This window comes from Lissotriton helveticus, chromosome 2_1 (assembly GCF_964261635.1).
Source record: "Lissotriton helveticus chromosome 2_1, aLisHel1.1, whole genome shotgun sequence".
Lineage (NCBI taxonomy): Eukaryota > Metazoa > Chordata > Amphibia > Caudata > Salamandridae > Lissotriton > Lissotriton helveticus.
Window position 1 is genome coordinate 1,028,382,585 of NC_136059.1, and position 19,486 is coordinate 1,028,402,070.

The window sequence follows — 19,486 nt, forward strand, 5'->3', positions numbered from 1 at the left end:
TAAACATTCTCTGCATTCCTACTTTCCTTGAGCTGATACATGACAACAACCATTGAAAAGGCAGAAAGCATCAATTCAATGTGAATGGCATTTCTCATACTGGAGCAGTTGGCACAAGGGCACCTGATAAGCAAACGGGGGCAGTAGTCTCCAAAACAGTCATAAATAAGTCAAGTGCAATGAAAACTTACATTGTAACGACATTTTACCAACATTGCCACAAATACAAAATAAAAACTATAATAAACTCATTGTACCTTTCGGAAACAATTGTCCTAGTTTACTAGACAAAATAGCCCCCTATCAGGGAAAGGAATGGCAGCACACTTTTGAGCTAACCTGTCTACATCTGCTTATGTTAACCTGTCCAGATGCTGTGCTTTCTCAAGCAATTCTGAAATGAGCCCATTCGCTCATCATACTGAATGGAAATATTTCTGACATATTTTAAACATCTCTAGAAAAACTGTGCTTGGTGATATTGACAGTGCGGCAGCATGAGGGAATAACTTTGAATTGGTGACAGCGGCGGCTCCTCAGCTAAGGTGGAGGAGCACCACCCCACTAAAAAATAAAAAATAAAATGATAATAACTCTATGTTATCATTTTATTTTTCCATAATGCAGCAGTTTTACAGTGCGGGCGGGGCTAGGCTGTCGTCACAGCCAGCAATGGGAGGGTGGTGGGCATGTTCTCCACTCAGGGTGGAGAACATGCCCAGGCCCTCTCTGAGCACCAAACCACAGTGCTCAGACCAATCACAATGCTGCTGTAAGGCAGGTTTGTGATTGGTATGGGAAACTTGAGAGCCTGCATGCTTCCGGGAGCCAGTAGACGAGGGAGAGTGGAGGAGAGGAGGCGGCCGGCTTTCTGTAGGTACGTTTTTTTTTCTTTTCTTGTTTGTTTTTTTTCTAACCTCCCTCTGCCGTCCCCCCCACTCCTGTTCCCTAGCAGCCGCCACTGGTTGGTGTAAATATCCATGATAGACATTGTAATGCCATCAGCCAATCAGCATGCAGCATTCTGATGTTGCATAAAGGACAAAAATAGGAAATCTCCACTTACCCTGTAGTAATCCGTGCTGTAGACATCTCTGGACATCCCAAAGTCTCCTATCTTCACAAGAAGATTTTCTCCCACCAAGCAATTCCTGGTAGCAAGATCACGGTGGACAAAGTGCTGCGATGCCAGGTACACCATGCCAGCCGCAATCTGCTGGGCAATGTGCAGCATCTGCGACTGGGTCAGTTCTGCAAGCAGATTTCCTTCTGCCATAAGCACAGCATCGGGTCCATGGGATCTGTATTTAAGAAAGGAGTGGTGAAACTAATCATAAGTCTGGAACCTATGGGCATCATTTACTGTTGGCATTAGTGGCATGTATCCTGACAAAATATTTATTTAAACTACATAGTGTAGCAGAATTAGATACATTTTAAAATTTCAAATTTGTTCCAGGATTTCTTTCGGTTCACAAATATTGTTCCATCGGGTACAATGCAATAGATTCACGTTAATATGCATTTTTACTCCCTACAAAATACAACTGATGTTCACATAAATGACTCAAATATATAATTTTCCTGATTTGTCTTGAAAAATGTAAAATGTTTAATTATACAAATAAATGTATGCATTGCTGTTAAACGTTGAATAGCGCATCGATAAATGAGTATAAATTTGTATACAATGAGTGGTGGAAATGTTAAGGTTTAATGATTCCTGACTAGCGCTATTTATGACTTTAGACGGATACCTTAATGTTACATTCACTGCAAAATTTCTCAATAATTTGAATTGCTCCGTGTTTGAAATTGTGAAAAGTTCTATAAAAGTCCTGAGGCTTCCTTTGCATGTATTTATACACACAGTAAATGTGATATATACAAAAACATGAAACTTCGAAAGGTAACATGCTTTCACCAACTGTCATTTGCTAGCGCTGCCAAATATGACATGCTAATTTATAGTACTCATAACTGATCTGCGCTTGAGATATTGCCGCCCTGCCTCCTCTTGTTTGCATATTTTAATAGCCTGATGTACTAAGGATTTTACAAAAAGGATTAGTGAAACAAGATCACTAGAGTCAAAATAAACCTATAATAATGCACTGAACTCCACAGTTCAAGACTCTGTACTTTTAGCGCGAACAATGTTTTGCTTAACAATAGAGCACACAATGACGGCATCTGGGACATGGCCCACGCATACTGTGCCAAATACATGTCCAGAAAATCAGGTTCAACCTCTGGTAATAGAGTCGGGCGGAATATGCATATTTGGGGCAAAAACTGTCCCTTTTGCTCTTTGAAGCATTGGCATGTCTGCTTATAGGGTGCAAATCACTGAACGTTTCAACACTTGCATTCATTTAATCTCGTCAGTGCTTAATTTGTAAAAAAGAAGTGCAGGTGCTGAAAATTTTGCCAGGGAGGCCACAGCTCACTTCTTCCTCCGGTGAGCCCTACTTTCAACACTCTCACTGCCTCAGTCTCTATCTTCTAACCTTGATCTGTTGTCTGTCCCCTACGTCTTTGCTCTAAGAGTCTATCTTCTAACCTCTCTAATTGTTTTCTATCATCTTTGTCACACCTGGTGTGTTACGTTATTCCCTGCATTTCTGATTTCCCTCTATTCATTCTAACCCTGCCCTTTTTCCTCTTCACTTGTATCCATGCTCTGCTCTCTCTCCCCTCGATCTTGGCTCTTTACTATCACTCTCTAGCAGTGATTAGCTGTGCCTCCGTTTTATCATTTGTCTGTTTTTTTTCCTCTGTCCTGTCCTCTACATCCTTTCCTTCTATCTTCTCTCTTCTTAATGCTCTCTTCTTCACATCATGGCTGCTTTCTCTTTGAATCTGATTTGCTCTCTTTTTCTTCTACTTAGCTCTGTCTTATCTCTCTCCTCTCCTGTTGTTTCTTTCTCCTCTTTACTCCTGCTCTCTCTCTCTTCTATAACACTGCTGCTGCCTTTGACCCCTGTCGTCAGCCTGTACATGTCCCTGCTATTTTGAACTCTGCGTTTTCCTGTTGTCTTTCCTAAAGAAGAGGAAGATGACGTGTTTTACTTTCTTACCTACACAGAGTGCAAAAACAAAATGTACACCAAATAAAAATTCTTTTTTTGCATATATTAATCAGTGCAGTATAAAGTTGTGTTGGGCCACAGCCGCATCAAGCTTGTTGAGGATAACAGCAATGCAGGGCTGCAGGATATGCTACTCTGGCTACACAGCAAGTGGAAAGTCCACACTTACTTTTCTTTATTCTTCCTCAAGAGCCCTCACTCCCAAGCTCCAAATGCGCTCTTGAAGCTTCCTTGCCTCAACTCCGTCTTGAGCCAGCCCCCAGCTACAATTATCCAATGGGAGGCTTAGGCTCAGGCAGTGGCATGGTGCAGCAGACTCTGGGAATAGAATGCAAGACCTAGTTTGTCGATGACTTCTTGGATTTGTGATTGGCGAGATGACATCATCACTAACGTGGTGATACACAATCATGCCTGCCTGGACAGGCGTATGCTGGCCTGTCCATGAACATATACCAGCCAGAAACCATGCAATGTATGTTATTCTTTTTATTTTTAATTTGAACAATTAATATTGAGACCACCACCTGCAGGGTCAGAAATTGTAGCCCGGCCCTGTGAAAGAAGTGCAGGAGCTGAGCACCTGAAAGCTCCTGCTCAAATTAAGCACTGAATCTCGTGGAGTGTTTTGCAGAATCAGTGTATTTTTCAGAGTGTCTAGTCATTTTGTTCAGAGACTTTTAATTTTTCCTCCATGTAAGCAAAGAACCCTCTAGTTCTGTGCAATGTTTCATATAGAACTATTAACATAATGAAAAGCTAGTGTCACTGTCACTCAACAGAACTCATTTCATAATTTCCATATCAGCGAATCTGGCTTTTTTGGGGGGGGAGTTTTGTATAGCGCGATCTCGACCCGAAGGTATCAGAGCACTTTTCATGACCACCAGTTGCATTACAGACGGGCACATTCAATTTGTTAGGCATGGGGAGATTAAGTGATTTGCCCAAAATCACTGGATGTTGAGCGACCCTGTTGAGATTCGAATCCGGCTTCCCATCTTCGATGTCGACAGCTCTAGCCGTTAGGCCACATCCTCTCCCAGTTTATTGTATTAGAACATGATCACTGCAACGGGATTATGTGCACTCCTGCTGCATTGCAAGGCCAAGTTACCGAAAAACAAATAGTTCCCCAAAAAGCTCTTTCTCCTGAAATTCCAGAGCTTTGGAGAGAAAGTGGTCGCAGTCAGATATTTCTGTCAAGAGTACAGCCTGTCGCATTCATTGGAAAGCCTTCCGTCCACACAAAAAAATCTTTCCAAGGTTGCATATCTGAAGCAACAAATTGTAGCAAAAAACCTTTCGAGATTTCATGCTAACACTTCTTCTGCAACTGTGGTGATCCCACCCCTATACCTCTGTAACAACCTGATGTTGCACTTATGCACCAACGAATATGCTATTTTTAGAAACAACACTGCTACCAACAATCTGCAGATTCAGTCTGGAGCCGTTTATTGCCATGATGCATTCTACAAATAACATATACTTCTTCTGAGTTTGCTAACTTATTAATAAACAATCTTTAAACATTGTAATGTATGCATTTAAAATACGTAAGCACAAGCTCAATGTGCAAGACCTCCACTGAGACAGCAGGTGGGATACCTACTACCTATTCAAGTATTTTACTTTACATTTTTCAGCATTAAACTGTGGTTCCAGAGTAAATGCACTTAGAGAATAAAGGAATGTAGGAACTATTTTATCAGCATAAATCTTAATGAATGATTGCAAAGTGTAGCTTGTAAACTGCTGATTACTTCTGCAAAGGCATTGAGTGCTCTTAACCACTTAACCGGGGCGCGAATTCCGCCACGGTGCAGCGGTTTCAGAAGAGTGGGCGGGGCCGCGTCAGCCAACGGACGTGCGCAGCACTACCTAGGTAGTGATCGCGACGGCCGTTGGCCGATGCACGCAGCGAAGGGGTTAATGCTTTTTGTGTTATTACTGCATAATGGTCTAACCAATTGAGATTCTTAACAAAAGTAACTCCCAAATATATGTAATTATTAATAATCACAATCTTTTTATTACCTAATGTCCCCCCAAAAGCACTTTCTACCTTACCAAATTACGTAATCTTGGTCTTGCTCACCTAAATAATCAATTAGTGAGTAAATCAGTATTCCGCTGAAGCATTAAGTTGATGTGGTAATCCAATAGGCATGTAGACAAATAAAGTTGAATCTTCATTGTATAATAAAACATTGACAGCTTGGCCATCAACTTTAGAAAGATTATATTTGACACCACTAAAGGAAGACTGTAAACCATAAAAAAATGAATAGTATTGGCGCTCAGCCTGGCTTCAGCCATTTCTGGTCTCAGTCATTCTAGCCATTTTCTCTATCGAGGACAGCTGTACCCATGCCTGGGTTTTATTTTATCAAGGAGGCTCATTATAATGGATGAAAGGCCGGGGGGTATCCCTGGTCTATTTTCTCATGATATTCCAAGGTCTACACAGTCAAAAGCTGACCACAAAATGGACAAACAGGCAAAAAGGATTCACTCATTGATATATTCGCATGTGATATTATTTAATGCAAAAACATTCATGAGTTATTCCGCTGGGAAATCTAAACCCTGCCAATTTAAATTCTCAGTTTTTACCCATTTTTCAAATCCCTCCAGAAATATTCTAAAAAATATCCTAGATAAACATTCCAACAGAGAATTAAGTTCACCAGCTGATGGATCAACCAGACTACCTTTGTTTGGTATATACTTTTAACAGAAATCCCATTCCATGAAATTGGGATGTTCTCTGCTGTCACAACATACATACAAACTGAACATAGTACTCTAGCCCACAAGGGGAGATATAATTTAAAAATAATATTAGGTATGCTATCTGGGACTGCTGCCTTACTCTGGGTGATGCCTCCTATAATTTCCATCATGTTATTTAAACAAATCTTTGATACAATTTCATCACATATTATAAATGGGGTCACTGAGTTCCCAACATCTTCAGAGTGGCTATAATGCTGTACAATACATTCCCTCCATTGATCTTTTGCAATCTTGAAGACCATGTTTGTTTGTTCTTGGCAAGATCTCAGTTCCACCAACTTCCACAACGGAACCATAGCATTTCTATTCACAACTACCTCCGTGCGCTGTCAGGCTTTCAGTGCTCCCTCTTTTTTTTACACTTTCACTTGAACGTTGTAAGTTGCTGGCTTATTCTTATATGCAATCAGAAGGAATTCCATTGTGTCCTTTTAAAAGATTTGTGGTAAAAATATACTCTTTGCTATACCACAGTTTTTCTTTGGTTTTGTACACTTTATATCATCAATAGAAGCACTCTTTTTCAAAACATATTCCATGGTCCAATCACAATAGGACACCAATGTCTGCCTCAGCAGGAAGCAACCTTCATTCTTTCTCAACAATAGACTTATTTCAAAATACACCTCATACTCTACTCCTATTCCCCTTTTTGGTATTATTGTTTAATATAAAATCCCCTTTATTACACTGTAGAGATTCAGACAGCAGAGATAGGACGGCTTTAATAGGAAATGATCACTAAGTGGTCATCCACACACATGAAAGTCCGTAACCACATTATAGCCAAATTTAGCATCCACCAACATATCATCTATAGGGTGGCTGTGAAGACCTTTGATACAAATTCACATTGGGGGCAGAACTGGTGCATGTCTCCAATTTAGTATCACAACGCTGATATTACTCATTCTACAAAATAGTTTTTCACCTCTTTAACAACCACCTGGTATAACTCCTCCATCAGCAAATTCAGAGTCAGGTAAATATGCATTAGTCAAGGATGGACCGCTGTAAGTCCTAGCATTGAAGTCAACACCAATAAAAATGTGTATAGCTTTAGAATGTACACATACATTTGAAATTGAGAATTCCAGTATTTCTAGATCCTTATGAATTAAACACTTTGTCCAAAATTAAAGATTAAAAACAACTAGACTTTTAAATATAGACTGATCATGCCAGTCATAGTTCACCATCTTTATAGTATTAGTATACAATTGAATAAGGTCACTTCTGAGTTTAGTATTATCCTTTATTAAAATGGCTGGGTCCCCTGTCGATCACGTGTTCTGGAACTTTTGCTGATTAAAAATCACAGTAAAACCTGGTAGAGATATTGGGGCAGTGACCAGTTTCTCGGGGCAAATATTTGATACTTGGTCAACAGCTTCTAAATAGGGGCAACAAGGACGCCATCTAGCAAAATCAAAGATGTTTCAATAAAAGATTTTAAAGTCAACCTGCCCTTCAATGCTTCTAGGTTTTCGGTGGCTCCACCTCAGAATTTTGATTGATTATTCTATTAAATTGGTAATGATTAAATATGTCTATACGTATTTAAACATTGCAGTGAAGTTCTGTTACCATTTTAAAAATACAATCAAATACATGATTGTCAAACATACTATTTTGGTCAAGCAGGCCTTACTAATGGGCAAAAGTATCCACAGCGATTATTAGAAATGGATGTGGGAATTTTGAAGAATATTTGGAGTTCCTTCCTTTTTGATACAAACTCCCAGCTGGGATATACATGACAAAAGATGTTAGTGATGGCCCATTACAGAGCGGCTTACTGACGCTCATGTTCCCTCCCCCCACCCCCGGAAAAAGAAAGCAGGGTTATCAGCATAATGCTTCTTTTGGCCAGAGCCTGCATCACTTTTGGCTCCTCAAAGGGGACCGCCCGCCCAGTTTGAAGACTCCTGATTTAAGGTGCTTTGAGCTTAACTTTCCTGACATGGGGGGCTAGCTGTACGTTCATTATCTAAGACTATGATTAAAGTTTGTCCCCTGGTAAAGTAACATCCCTGTTATCAAACTGAACCTTTAAGAAACTAACATTTGTAATAACTAATTTATGTTGTGTGAATTGATTACCTGTTAGTGGGGAAAAAAGACACCAACAATCCTGCCATTTTAAACTCAGGCTCAGCAGCTAAAAATATTTGACTAAGAAGATGGGAAAATAACTTCAATCTGGTAACTCCATTCCATTCAAAGCAGAAAGAAAACCTACTGTCTCTCCTCTCAATATCCTTTAGCACTGGAATCAATGCAAAGGCTGCGGAAAATGTTGCTACAATTATTAATGTTTTTTTAAAATATGCTATTCTTAACTGCTTCACTTTACACGTAGAAGGGGAGAGGATCTAAGACTTCACTCTACCACCCCGAACCCTCATTAATTCTCATTTGAACACACAATGAGGGTTGGAGAGCACAAAACAACACATATAACGAAACAGAAAAACTCATCTGTTTAGAAAAACTGGCCTCACTCACATACCGAAGTATGTGACATGCTTCATCATTGGGCCTGCCTACAATACGCCCTGGTGTAGCCACACTCAGGGCGGAGCATAAGGGAGGGGTAAAATAATAAATCAAACACAACAAAACGTAAGGCCACAAAACTCAACACTTAATACACGTAACATACAGAGTGATAGAACAGTGCATATCACCAAGTGACTGGAACTAGTGATGCGACAGAAAGTGCAGTTAATAAGGATGTGATTTAAAACTGGTTTGAGGATACCAACCTAAACTTTATTCCAAGGTTCCCCCACCAGGATTTAAAAAAGAAGGATGGGTAGTGTCTAGAAGAAAAGGTGAGGTTTCTCAAGACACCCCTCCAGGTACTGCTAGTGTCAACATGTTTCGACCGACTTACTGTGCCTGAAAAGGTCACCCCGGTCTTCTTCAGGAATGATGTCGCTCCCAGTACCACCTCTGGCCCCACCGTATTTCGGTCGGTATGCCACAAAAAACACGAGCCGGTCTGACTAGATCCTGGCCCCTCTCGTCACATGTGGAAAGTACTCCCAATATTATAGGAGAACATAAACTAAATAAGGAACACAAATAAACAGAAATAGTATAGTTGTGCTACACATCCCGGTGATCTCTTATCCCATCAACGTGTCTAAAAACATCTGTTCATGTTCCCACTGTGGTCACAGGTATGATACTACACCCTCTTGGTTCCTGTCCCTGGTAGAGAATTAGTCCCCCAGGTGTAGGAATCCCAAACAGAACGAACGTAATGTTAAAATTATAATTTCTACAGTGCTGCATATATACACACATATCAGATATCATCACATCTCTTCTCCGTAAATTTCATCCAGCCCTCCTGACTTCCGTCATTCTTAACTGCTTACCACCAAATCGATGACAAGATCACATTCAGATCAATATGCCTGGTACTGTAGCAAGGAATAAAAAATTAAAACCCTAATTTTAGATATTAAAATTTGCATCAATCTTACCCTTGTGTCTTGTTTTAACTCCACTGGTTGAACCACGCCATCATCTATAGTCTGTGATCGCAAATTACTAGAAATATTAGAAGCGCCATTACTGGCAGCTATGTCATCTTTGCACACCCCACATTAAACATGTGTGCTGCACCATTCCACACTCTAGATTCATGAATGCAGGTGAAAAGTTTCTTTGCTGCCTCAAGTTTAGTCTCAGCTTGGGTAGCTTCAAGGCATGGACAAAAGGTGGGCTGTACAGAAAGCTAACCTCACTCCCTAGTTCAACTTTTAACTAGTCAATTAACTTCTTTTTTTAAGTTTATGAGTAACCTATATTTATTTCTTCAATTTAGTCTTCAATTTCTGACTTTTTTAGACGAGCAGCCATCAGCATCTATACATCAGTTGTGAAACATACTCCACATGCGTGAATTTAACTTTCATAAGATTATCAATGATTGAATTATTGGAACTAATTTGCTGTCCCTAATTAAACTAAGGCATGCCGTGCCTGGGTTTTAAATGTAGATATTAATGTCTCTAAAATATTTGAGAGCATGGTCTTCATTACAAGAAGGCGGTTCAATATCTGAACTAAAATTATCTAAATGGTTGCTTCTTATACTCCTCTGTGCTTCATTTAATAAATGCTCCTCAGTGTTTTTGGATCTAGAATTAAAAAATAGACTGCCACTAAAGGATATACTATAGTTCGAATAGAGGGGCTTAGTGCAGTAGATTAATCAACGTGCTCTCAGTGCTTGTGCAAGTGTGTACAGCTAGAGCAGATTTTTAATTAATAAAGATTATTTAATTATATGAATGTTTTGCAACCAAAACAAATGTGTTCCCCTTTGCAGAAGTGTGTTTCCGTGGCTTGGCCAAACCAGGCCCAGGCTCCATCTTGTATTTCAAAGGTGACTGTATTTTCATTACTCTCTGAATCCAAACGCAGCAAAATGTGCACTGAAAGCATTATTGAATGCAATAAGTTGTATAACCCTGCCTGCTCTCCATGAATTAAAATGTTGTTCTTTGTAAGCTCATTAGGGAGTGTTCCTCTTAAATGTTGCTGCTTCTTCCGTTCTTCCAGCCCAGGCTCAGTATACCTATTCATTTCATAAGTCTGTCATTGTATTATATCTAACTAGATTTTTACTCTGCAATCTGATGAAATTGGGGTAATAGGGGAATTATCATTATTCATTTAGGAAATAGTGTTAGGATGGTGTTAGGTATTGATGTATGTTATTCTGTGATGTGAGTTTCCGATCTTCTGCAACATTTTGTTGATGTCATGCTGCTGTGTGATTTTTGCTGTGTATTTTCCAATAAAAGAGAGCTCATTTTGAGGCAAACCAGAGTTGCTTGCTCTGACTCTTAGAGAGCAGACCCATGCTAGTTTGCCTCATGGTTAGGACTTCGAATACTTTTTATATTTTTTGTGAGTCTTGAATTATGTCAGACCTGCTGCAATTTTATTGGGCATTATTCTAATCCCCTCTATATGATTTAATATGAATTTCGGCTGCTTTTGAGAATAATCATATGTAGCCTTCTGTAACTAACTTTAGTCATTTAATAAGCCTTCGTGGTTGATACCTTGTCTCGAAATAGATTATTTAATTGATTATGCTATTTTATTTGCTGACAATCAAATCTATTTAGGGACATATTTGTTACTGAGGACAAATACTTCCTCAAACTGGTGTAGGCGCTTTAACTTTAGATTATCTGATAAACTAACGTCAACACTGGCCATCCTCCATGCAGAATTTAGTTATGTTAAAACGGGAAAAGAGGAAAGTGGAATTGCTTTATCAGACTCCTGTCAGACTTCCCAGACCCCTGTATGAAGTGTAGAAGTGCAATTCTCTTGAAAAAGCTCAGCGTTAGCAAGCAAATGTTTCTAGTGGAAGTGGGCAATCTGCACAGTGCTCAATGCAGTAGATGAATCAACTAGTTTGCAGAATTTCCGCCAGTGCCCACTGGCAACCTTCCATGCTTACATTTGTCCTTTGCACAGGCAAAGTGCAATTGCAGAAAACAACAGGCCAACTCCAGTATAACGTCCAGCAGTGTGACTCTTGAATTACAAACACTATCCTTATTCATAAATGTTAGAAGGTGGTTCTGATCATCTGAGGCGCCTGGATGTTTTGCTTTTAAACACCTAATTTTTTTGCTTTTGCCGTGGGAGAGCCTCATAAGTTGGGACTAACCCGCAGTGAACTCATGAGGAATCAGACTGCATGCAAATTGCACCGGTGTTCCCTTGTGAGAGAAGGCTGCTGCGCTGCAGCCAGGGTAAGGGGCACCGGACTGGTTACATGTAGAGACGTGTGTACATGCGTGTGCACATGTGTAGCGGCTGCACAGGGAGATTCCTGTTGTGCGCAGCCCAGGAGCAGGTACAGATAGAATGGTGTAGCAGGAAGGATGCAGAATTGGGTGGTGACATGGAATAAGCTTTATAGTATGGGAAGACACATGTGAGGGAAAGTCAGTGTGCTTTACTGTTTTTGCTATAGAAACACTCCAGTACTCTCTTATGAAGATGGAGACTATATGGGGTAGTTTCACTTCCCTAGGGCCTACCAATTCCAGACATGCATCAAAGTACACTGTAAGTTGTGTAAAAAGAAGTATTCTGCTGGGTCCAAAGCCATATCTGTACTGCTTATGGGTCATCCAAAAATTTTATATTCCTCTGACTGAGCTCATAACCAGAGCCTGGCTGGGTGTGACCCTGCCAGGCTGAGTTAATGACTGCCCTCCCCAAGCCGTAGCATCAGAGACATAGCCCTTCACAGCAAGCATTCCAAGGGCGAAGGTCTCCTCTCCAAGAGATAGAGATGGGGGTTGGGGCTGCAGGTTATCCATCAGCAGCTGTCACCTGGTGCCAGACACCAAGCTACTTTTGGCCATAAAGGCAGCAAGGGGGCTTTTCAGAGACCGTGTGGCATGAGACCCCTGGACAATGCCATTTTGAACTATCCCAGAGGCCTGTGCAGGAAGGAGGGAGGAGGGGCATAGAGGTGGCGTGTCGCTTCAGGATAGGGCAGAAGAGCCTTCCTGCCAGCCCCCTCCAAATTCTTTTAAACGGTCTTGGACAGGAAGAGGAGATCTCTCTGGGGTGTGGTCTGCTGAGGAAAACTGGTGCTGGAGGCTAGAGCCATGAGCAGTTGGAAGGAGGAACCCCCTGACTGTCCCAGGACCCTAGATTGCACCTGCAGGGCAGTCCAGGACCAGTGAAGAGAAGCCTGGGCCTCTGTGCAGGGAGAAGAGAGGCCCAAGAGGACAGCCAGGTTAAAGGCTGGCACAAGGAGCCAGTGAAGACAGCTCCCTGCTGAGTTCACCCTCTTGGAGGCCAGGAGGGTGAAGAAAATGCCCCAGATGCCTAGGGGTGGCCTTCAGGCGCAAGAAGAGGCCAAAATGGTGCAGATCGTCCCCTGGGGGCTGAGATACGCCCCCCAGAAAGTAGGCGACCTTTGACCTCTGACCTGACCGACGACGAAATGTGTGGGGCACCACTGCTGGTCTTGAATGGGCCCCCGGGTGGGTCAGGTCCGGGGGCTTCCCACCAGAAGAAATAAAGTCGGGGAGCACCAGTACGCTCCCCATGAAACTGCCCGAGAGGGGTGCCAGGAGCCCACCCTGGCCCCCAACTAAAATAGAGAAACTGTGCCCACCCCAGGGAATGGTGAGAGGGGCCCGGAACCCTCAACTCCGGGCCCGCCGAAGTCGGGGAGCGCCATCATGCCCCTCCACAAAGAAGGAAGTCAGGGAGTGCCAGGTGTGCTCCCCGCAAAGATGCTCAGGGGCCTGGGATCCCAACTCCGGGCCCCAAATCCAAGAAGCCAAGTCGGGGAGCGCCATCGCGCTTCCCGCAAAGATGCCCTGGGGCCCGGAATCCCAGCTCAGGGCCCCGATGTGGAGCGTGAGGACGGGGGAGTGCTGCCACACTCCCCGTGGCAGGAGAAAGGAGAGGGAGTGCCGTCGCACTCCCCCAAGGTCCCGCCAGACCAGAGGCAGCCTTGTGTCTGCCCGCAGGAGCAGGAAGACCAGAACAGAAGTGCCGGCGCCCACCGCAGCACATGAGGGTGCTGGCTAGTCGGGGAGCCGGCGGGAGCTGCCTGGGGTGACCTCCACGATCAGCTCCCCAATGATCCAGACAAGAGGGGTGCCCGGGTGGGACCGGGCCCCCGAGAAGTGGCAGGAGCGGCCGGGGGTGGGCTCCGTGAGCTGCTAGAAGCTCACCTGGCAGCAAAGGGTCTGGGTGGGAGCCGGACCCCAACGATAGCAGAAGCGGCGTGTGGCCGCCCACAAGGGCAGCGCGGTTCTCCCTGAGCAGCGGGTGAGCCACTGTTCTATTATTCGTGGGCCTGGGGAAAGCGCCCTCTAATGCCTTGCAGGCCTGGATCGGCCTGCGAGGACAGTCATCTTGTGCTCTGTGTGTGGTAACCCCAGGAGGACGAGCTCACGGCAAAGTGGGTAAAAAGTTGCAGGGGGGAGCGGAAGGAGCATGCAGACTCCCCCAGCACGACGTGAAGAAAGTACGTCCTTAAGTCTCTTGGGGACTTGAAAGAAACAACCCCTCAAGGGCTTAGCCATGTGCCAACAGAATTCTGTGGCTGGAACTTTTGTTCTTCAGCTGGGGTGTGTTTGGGACTGTACGAAGGTGTGAAGGGCTGAACTGGAGATGTCTAGAGAAGGGCATCCCCTGGAGGTGAAGAGGTGCAATTGCACAAGAGAAGCATGTTTCTGTTTCCTAGTGTTGTATTTTTTTGAGGGACAGAAAGTCACATTTATAAGGTGAAGTCATAAGCAAAGTGGGATTATGTTTCTGGACATTCCTGCTAGGGTGTCTGGCTGTATATACTTAATCCTGTGTTTACAATTGTGATGCCTTTTAGGGGCTTGAATTGCAATCCATTATAACTGTAAAAGTATTGTCATTTTAAGTGATGCCTAAACATGTATTCTTGCTGCTGCTTTAGGTGAAGAACAACCCAGACTGTTAGCCACTAAGATGTAGAGGTGCATACTGTATGGTCAGTATGAAACGCTCAGTCAGGGTTATGTGTCACCAGGGCAGGTGTGCCCATTTTAAATGCTTGTTGAGATAATGGGGCGGATCGTGTCGCCACTGAGATGGTGCCAGTGGGCAAGGCCCTCACTTCAGGATATTCTCAACCTACTGCATTAGGGGGCAAGATGATGTGCATACATGGGAGTGGTGGTACTAAGCCCCACCCGCCCCGCGGGAGGAGTGTAAGTGTTATGCAATGTCACAAAGTAATTCCAACAGCTTATGCATATTTGTAAATTGTTGCATAGTATCCAGTAGTGTGTGTGTTTAATAAATGTACTCTTCCTTTTATAAAGCAAGGTACAGACTGGACATTCAATTATTGAGTGTTATTTCTGTGTTCTGGTAAATGGCGATTACTAGCCTACGCCACCTCCCTTGAGTAAGCCTTGGACTACTCTGCAATGCTATCCTCTGAGAGTCAAGAGCTACAATGGGGTGTTTGGTTCCCAGTGAAGGACAAATGTAGATATGTTATTTGTGCAGGCCTCAGAGATAATGCCTCGTTTTCCAACAATAAGGCTCTCAACAACTGTGCTCTTTCTTACCTTTCAAATGTAATGATACTGTACCGGCTAATCAGACATCTAAGGTGGACATCCCAAAATGAACATTGTATGCACACGGCTCAATATGGCGGAGTGCTCTCACTCCAATCCCCACAGCTTCAAAACAGATTTTCCTGAATTAACATCTTTTAATGCAAGCCTTTGGATTATTTGAAAAATTACTGCCTACAACTCTGGACTGTCTGCTGGCAGGTTACCTGTGAGGAAGAGCTTTCTAACACCCAACTTCCTGTAATGTTCCTCCTAAACCTGAAAAGTGCTTTGAAGCATCTGTGGCAGCATCATTGATATGAAAACACATCTAATAAAACCAAATAGCTTAATTGTGAGGGATCAGCTTCTTGGAGTTCCCCAGTGATCTGTATTCTGGTTCACCTTCTCAATATCTAAGTTCAAACTAAAATTTTGTGTCATGTCACGAAAATCATGGGGATAGTTTTACAAGATTCACATGCCGCTTGAGCTTGAAGCACTACAGGGTGAAACAGTGCATGATCTTTATCAATAATATCACAAAAAGCGACGTCACACAACCTTTGACCATGATAAAATAACATATATATTCTGGTCTGAGCAACATCCAAAGCTGATTCCTCAAATCTTGTTGGCTGTAAATTTTTACAGAACAGGCCCCTCCTTATCTAATCTGCCAGGTGGACATCATCAACAAGGAGGCCACAAAGGCCTGGTTATTCTCTCTCTCTCTCTCTCTCTTTCTGTCTATCGCACGTACGCCCTCTCCTCTCTCTGTCTCCATCGCACTCTTTCTCTAGATTTACGAGGTCTCACACATGTATACATACACACAGATAGACTCGTCTACTAGTTAATTTACATTTTTTTGTGATCGGCTCTGCCAACATGCCACCCAAACCCTCAGAAATCCATCCATTTATCCATCATCCATTCTACTTCTCTCAAAAACACTGGATTAATCTGTCTCACACTAACCGAAACCAGTTCAGCCAGCACCGAGGGACAATTTATACAGCGTGATTTAAAAACGACTATGATATGTGGACATTGTCTTGGAACATTCATCTAGATTCTCAGTATGAAAGCACTGGTGCGACTATATTTTTTTGCAGATTGACATAGCACAATCTCGACCCGAAGGTATTGGAGCGCTTTACACTAGCACCAGTTACGTTACACAAGGACACGTTCATATTTTTCTGGGTAGGCGCAGGGAGATTATGTGATTTGCCCAGAATCACAGGACGTGGAGTCATCCCCGAGGCTCGATCCTTGTTTTCTCAGCTCCAAAGTCAGCAGCTCTAGCCGTGAGACCACATCCTCTCCACATGTCTGTTCTGTGTTGCTTGCTCTGCTATACGAATCAAAACGTTACTCTATTTTTCCTAAAATTAAGCATGATTTCATAGCCCCGTGTTAGTCAGAAAAGCAGTATTACGTTTAGGGAGAAATGGCGATGCCGTTGTTTATAATCCTTTTGGACATGGAGAGGTACGTGTGCCTCATCAGAAGCCAATGGAATGTGAACACTGGCCATTCGCTGTGCACATTTCTTGAAGACAACCGCAGATGTAGCTCAGAGGCTCTTTTTAATTGAGAACACTGGCAGGGCTCAAACAACATCCTTCAAGAGATTATTCCCAGCTAATTAAACATGATTTCATTGTATTTTAATGCTGAGCGCAGATTTCATATCTGCCAATTCTGCCCACCAATTGAAAGAATAATATCCTCTGGCAACGCAGCTGCGGCAGGCGCGCGGGCGCCGCCGCTTGAAGCACGCACGCACGCACGCACGCGCTTCCCTCCGAGCAGAGGCTGCGCGCAGAGACCGCTTCGACCTTCAACCTGTGCCCAGCCTCTGAAACCCGAGTCTGTGCGGCAGGAAGCCGGGCTCGGAATGCGCGAGGATTAATTACGCGCGGGTGTGCTGTCCCCCCGGCGGCCACCGGTGGCGCTGCAGGGTAAGGAACGGTTGCGCTCTGCAGATGTTTCACCACAACCGTCAGCGGGCAGCTCGCGCACAAGATGCGGCAAACGGGAGATACAGGAAAGCACAACTCCAATTGTGCACTGGACAGTCACCATAAAACAGATTGGGGTTGTCTAGGGAGCTAATGATGGTTGAATCAGCTGATACTTGATTTCCAGTGTTTATGCCACCAGAAAATGAGCAGAGCATATCTGCCGCTTTGAACAGGACCCGTTTTCACAGATATATTAAATCCGCCAGCTAATAGTGGCGGCAGGCGCTGGGACCCTGTTGCTTATCAGCCCGGGGGTGTCGTACAGGGACAGTGCCTGTTCGCCTCCGTCCTCGGACACTCGCTGCATTACTGCGTGCCTGCAGAGCAATGCCCTCTGCGCGCCCTCAGAGAGAAGCCGTCGTGCCCGCTGCTCTGAGCTGGCATGCCAAGGAGGGGCTTGTGGCTTTAGGGAGGCACCTGACGGTCCGTTAACGAGTGGGCACCGTCTCTGCCTGCACGCAGCCACGTGGGGGGTTCAAAGTCCATCTTCCGGATGGGTTCAGGAATTCCTATTTGAGGAAAAGGATGCGCTGCTTTGAAAATTAAACCTCTTATAGCCTAATTAAGAGCTAAGATTTGATTGGGAGACAGCTTATTTAAAATGATAATGCTGCCAGTGTTATATTGACTCAGGGTGCCTTATTCAGACAGATTTAGGCAAGAGATGGCTGGTGCCTAGGGCCAGAGTTGCTAACAGCAAAGTACACCTTGCAGATGTTTCGATTTGGATTGGTTCAACAATGGTTAATCCATATAGGGGTGATTAGCTTGCAACACCCTCTGCTCAACAGAATTAGGATACTGGACTGCCTCAAGCTAAGTGAAGCACTTTTGGGGACAGGCTGACTGTCAATCAACTGTTCAATGGGCCTTTGACAGATGAGCGGTATTGCGAGACTCAGTGCACAGAAATGCCAGATAGAGAGCCCACCTTGAATTTTAGCCACACTCTACCTGCCCTCAAGCTACAGGGCAAATCTTGCGCTCTCACACCAAGTGACTACCAACCCCTGTTTTAGTGCCTTTTTTAGCCCCAAAACATGGCTCCAGATAGAGGGTGAACCGAGGTCCTGGATTTGCCTGGACAGTCCTGGTTTTTCAGAGACTGTACCAGTGTCCTTACACTTGTAGGGCCTCATTTACAATTTTTTTTACTGAGGTCAGTGCAGTAAGTCACCGTACTTCGCTGCCCTTTCAAAAGTCAAGGGCAGGAATTCATTGTATTTATGATATACAGCGCATGCCTGTCATTTCCCACTGCACTGGTGGTGTTTTGGTTGCTTTGCGGCAACGCATGCACCCTTTTTACCATGGTGCAAGGGTGCCTGTGCTGTAGGAATTATTGTTTTTGTGCAGGAAGGCACACTTTCCTTCCCAAAAACAATCAATGGAGGTATTGTCCTCCTATGTGGAAAGAGGAAAGAAAGAGGAGAATATTTCTCCTTGATACGCCTGCTCTGGGGAGGTGTAAGGTTTTGGTGCTGCCCAAGGTTTACGTTATTTTGTAAACCTCGGGCAGCGTCTAAATCCATGGGTGTCGCATGGGAACACACACAACAATGCCCATGGAATGTCTTCTTGACTCAGAGTAAAGAAACGGAGCGCTTTGCACTGCCTTGACTTACCCAATATCTATGAGGCCAAGCAACGCCACCCAGGGTGGCTTTTCATCACCCCATAGATATGACCCAAGGCCATGCATACCCTGGGTGTACTAGGTTTCAGAGGTTAGCACAGAACTCGGAAAATGGGCTCCAAATGCTTTTTTTTATTTCCCAGTGTAAACCCTCATTTAAATGTTTTCATTACTTTTTTAATTTATTTGCCTTCTTGTACTTGTAATCTTGCTGTGCCTTTATAAATAAAGATCACAAGGTCCAGAATGCCAAAGCAAAGTGGACTATGCTGTTCGTGTGTGATACTAGGCAGCTTGAACTCATCGCTCTGTTTATGGGATGTCCATTATTTATGAACTAGAAGTCCACAGCATCTGAAATGCTGGTCTCTTGTATATGTAGTCTTTTTTATAGGTTTGTCAGATGTTGCAGTGTAGACCTTAATATTTGACGGTGAGTGCTGTATTGTAGGCCTTCAGTGCCAATGATATTGTCAACAGTTAGTCCTACTTCTATGTCTGTTGCCATTGTGGTGTTTGGTTCTGCAAATATGGTCTCTGTATCCGGATCACGCCTAACTTTACAAGTTAGCGGTACAAAAGGGGGTGGTGCTGGACGGAGCATCTGAATCAATCAAACACTCACACCCAGTCAAAACATCTGGGTTTAATCCATCACCGTTCTTTAGCCCACTCTGCCACCCCAGTTCAGACATGGCTATATGCAAATCAGTCTGACCCTGTGCCTCATGGGAACAGTCCAGCCCGAACCGCCAAGCCATGTCTTCCCTGGACCGGAAACAAGCTTCCGAGGACCGGTTTCTG

General features: G+C 43.7%; 1 protein-coding gene across 5 annotated transcripts in view; it reads right to left on the reverse strand.

The window, feature by feature from the left end:
• Positions 1–19,486, reverse strand: part of NTRK2 (neurotrophic receptor tyrosine kinase 2) — a 590,175-nt gene that overhangs the window by 104,627 nt on the left and 466,062 nt on the right. For all 5 annotated transcript variants that reach the window (XM_078675804.1, XM_078675807.1, XM_078675806.1 and 2 more), the window contains one exon: positions 1,067–1,301. In XM_078675804.1, coding sequence (XP_078531930.1) covers positions 1,067–1,301 — 235 coding nt within the window. The remainder of the gene's footprint in view (positions 1–1,066; positions 1,302–19,486) is intronic.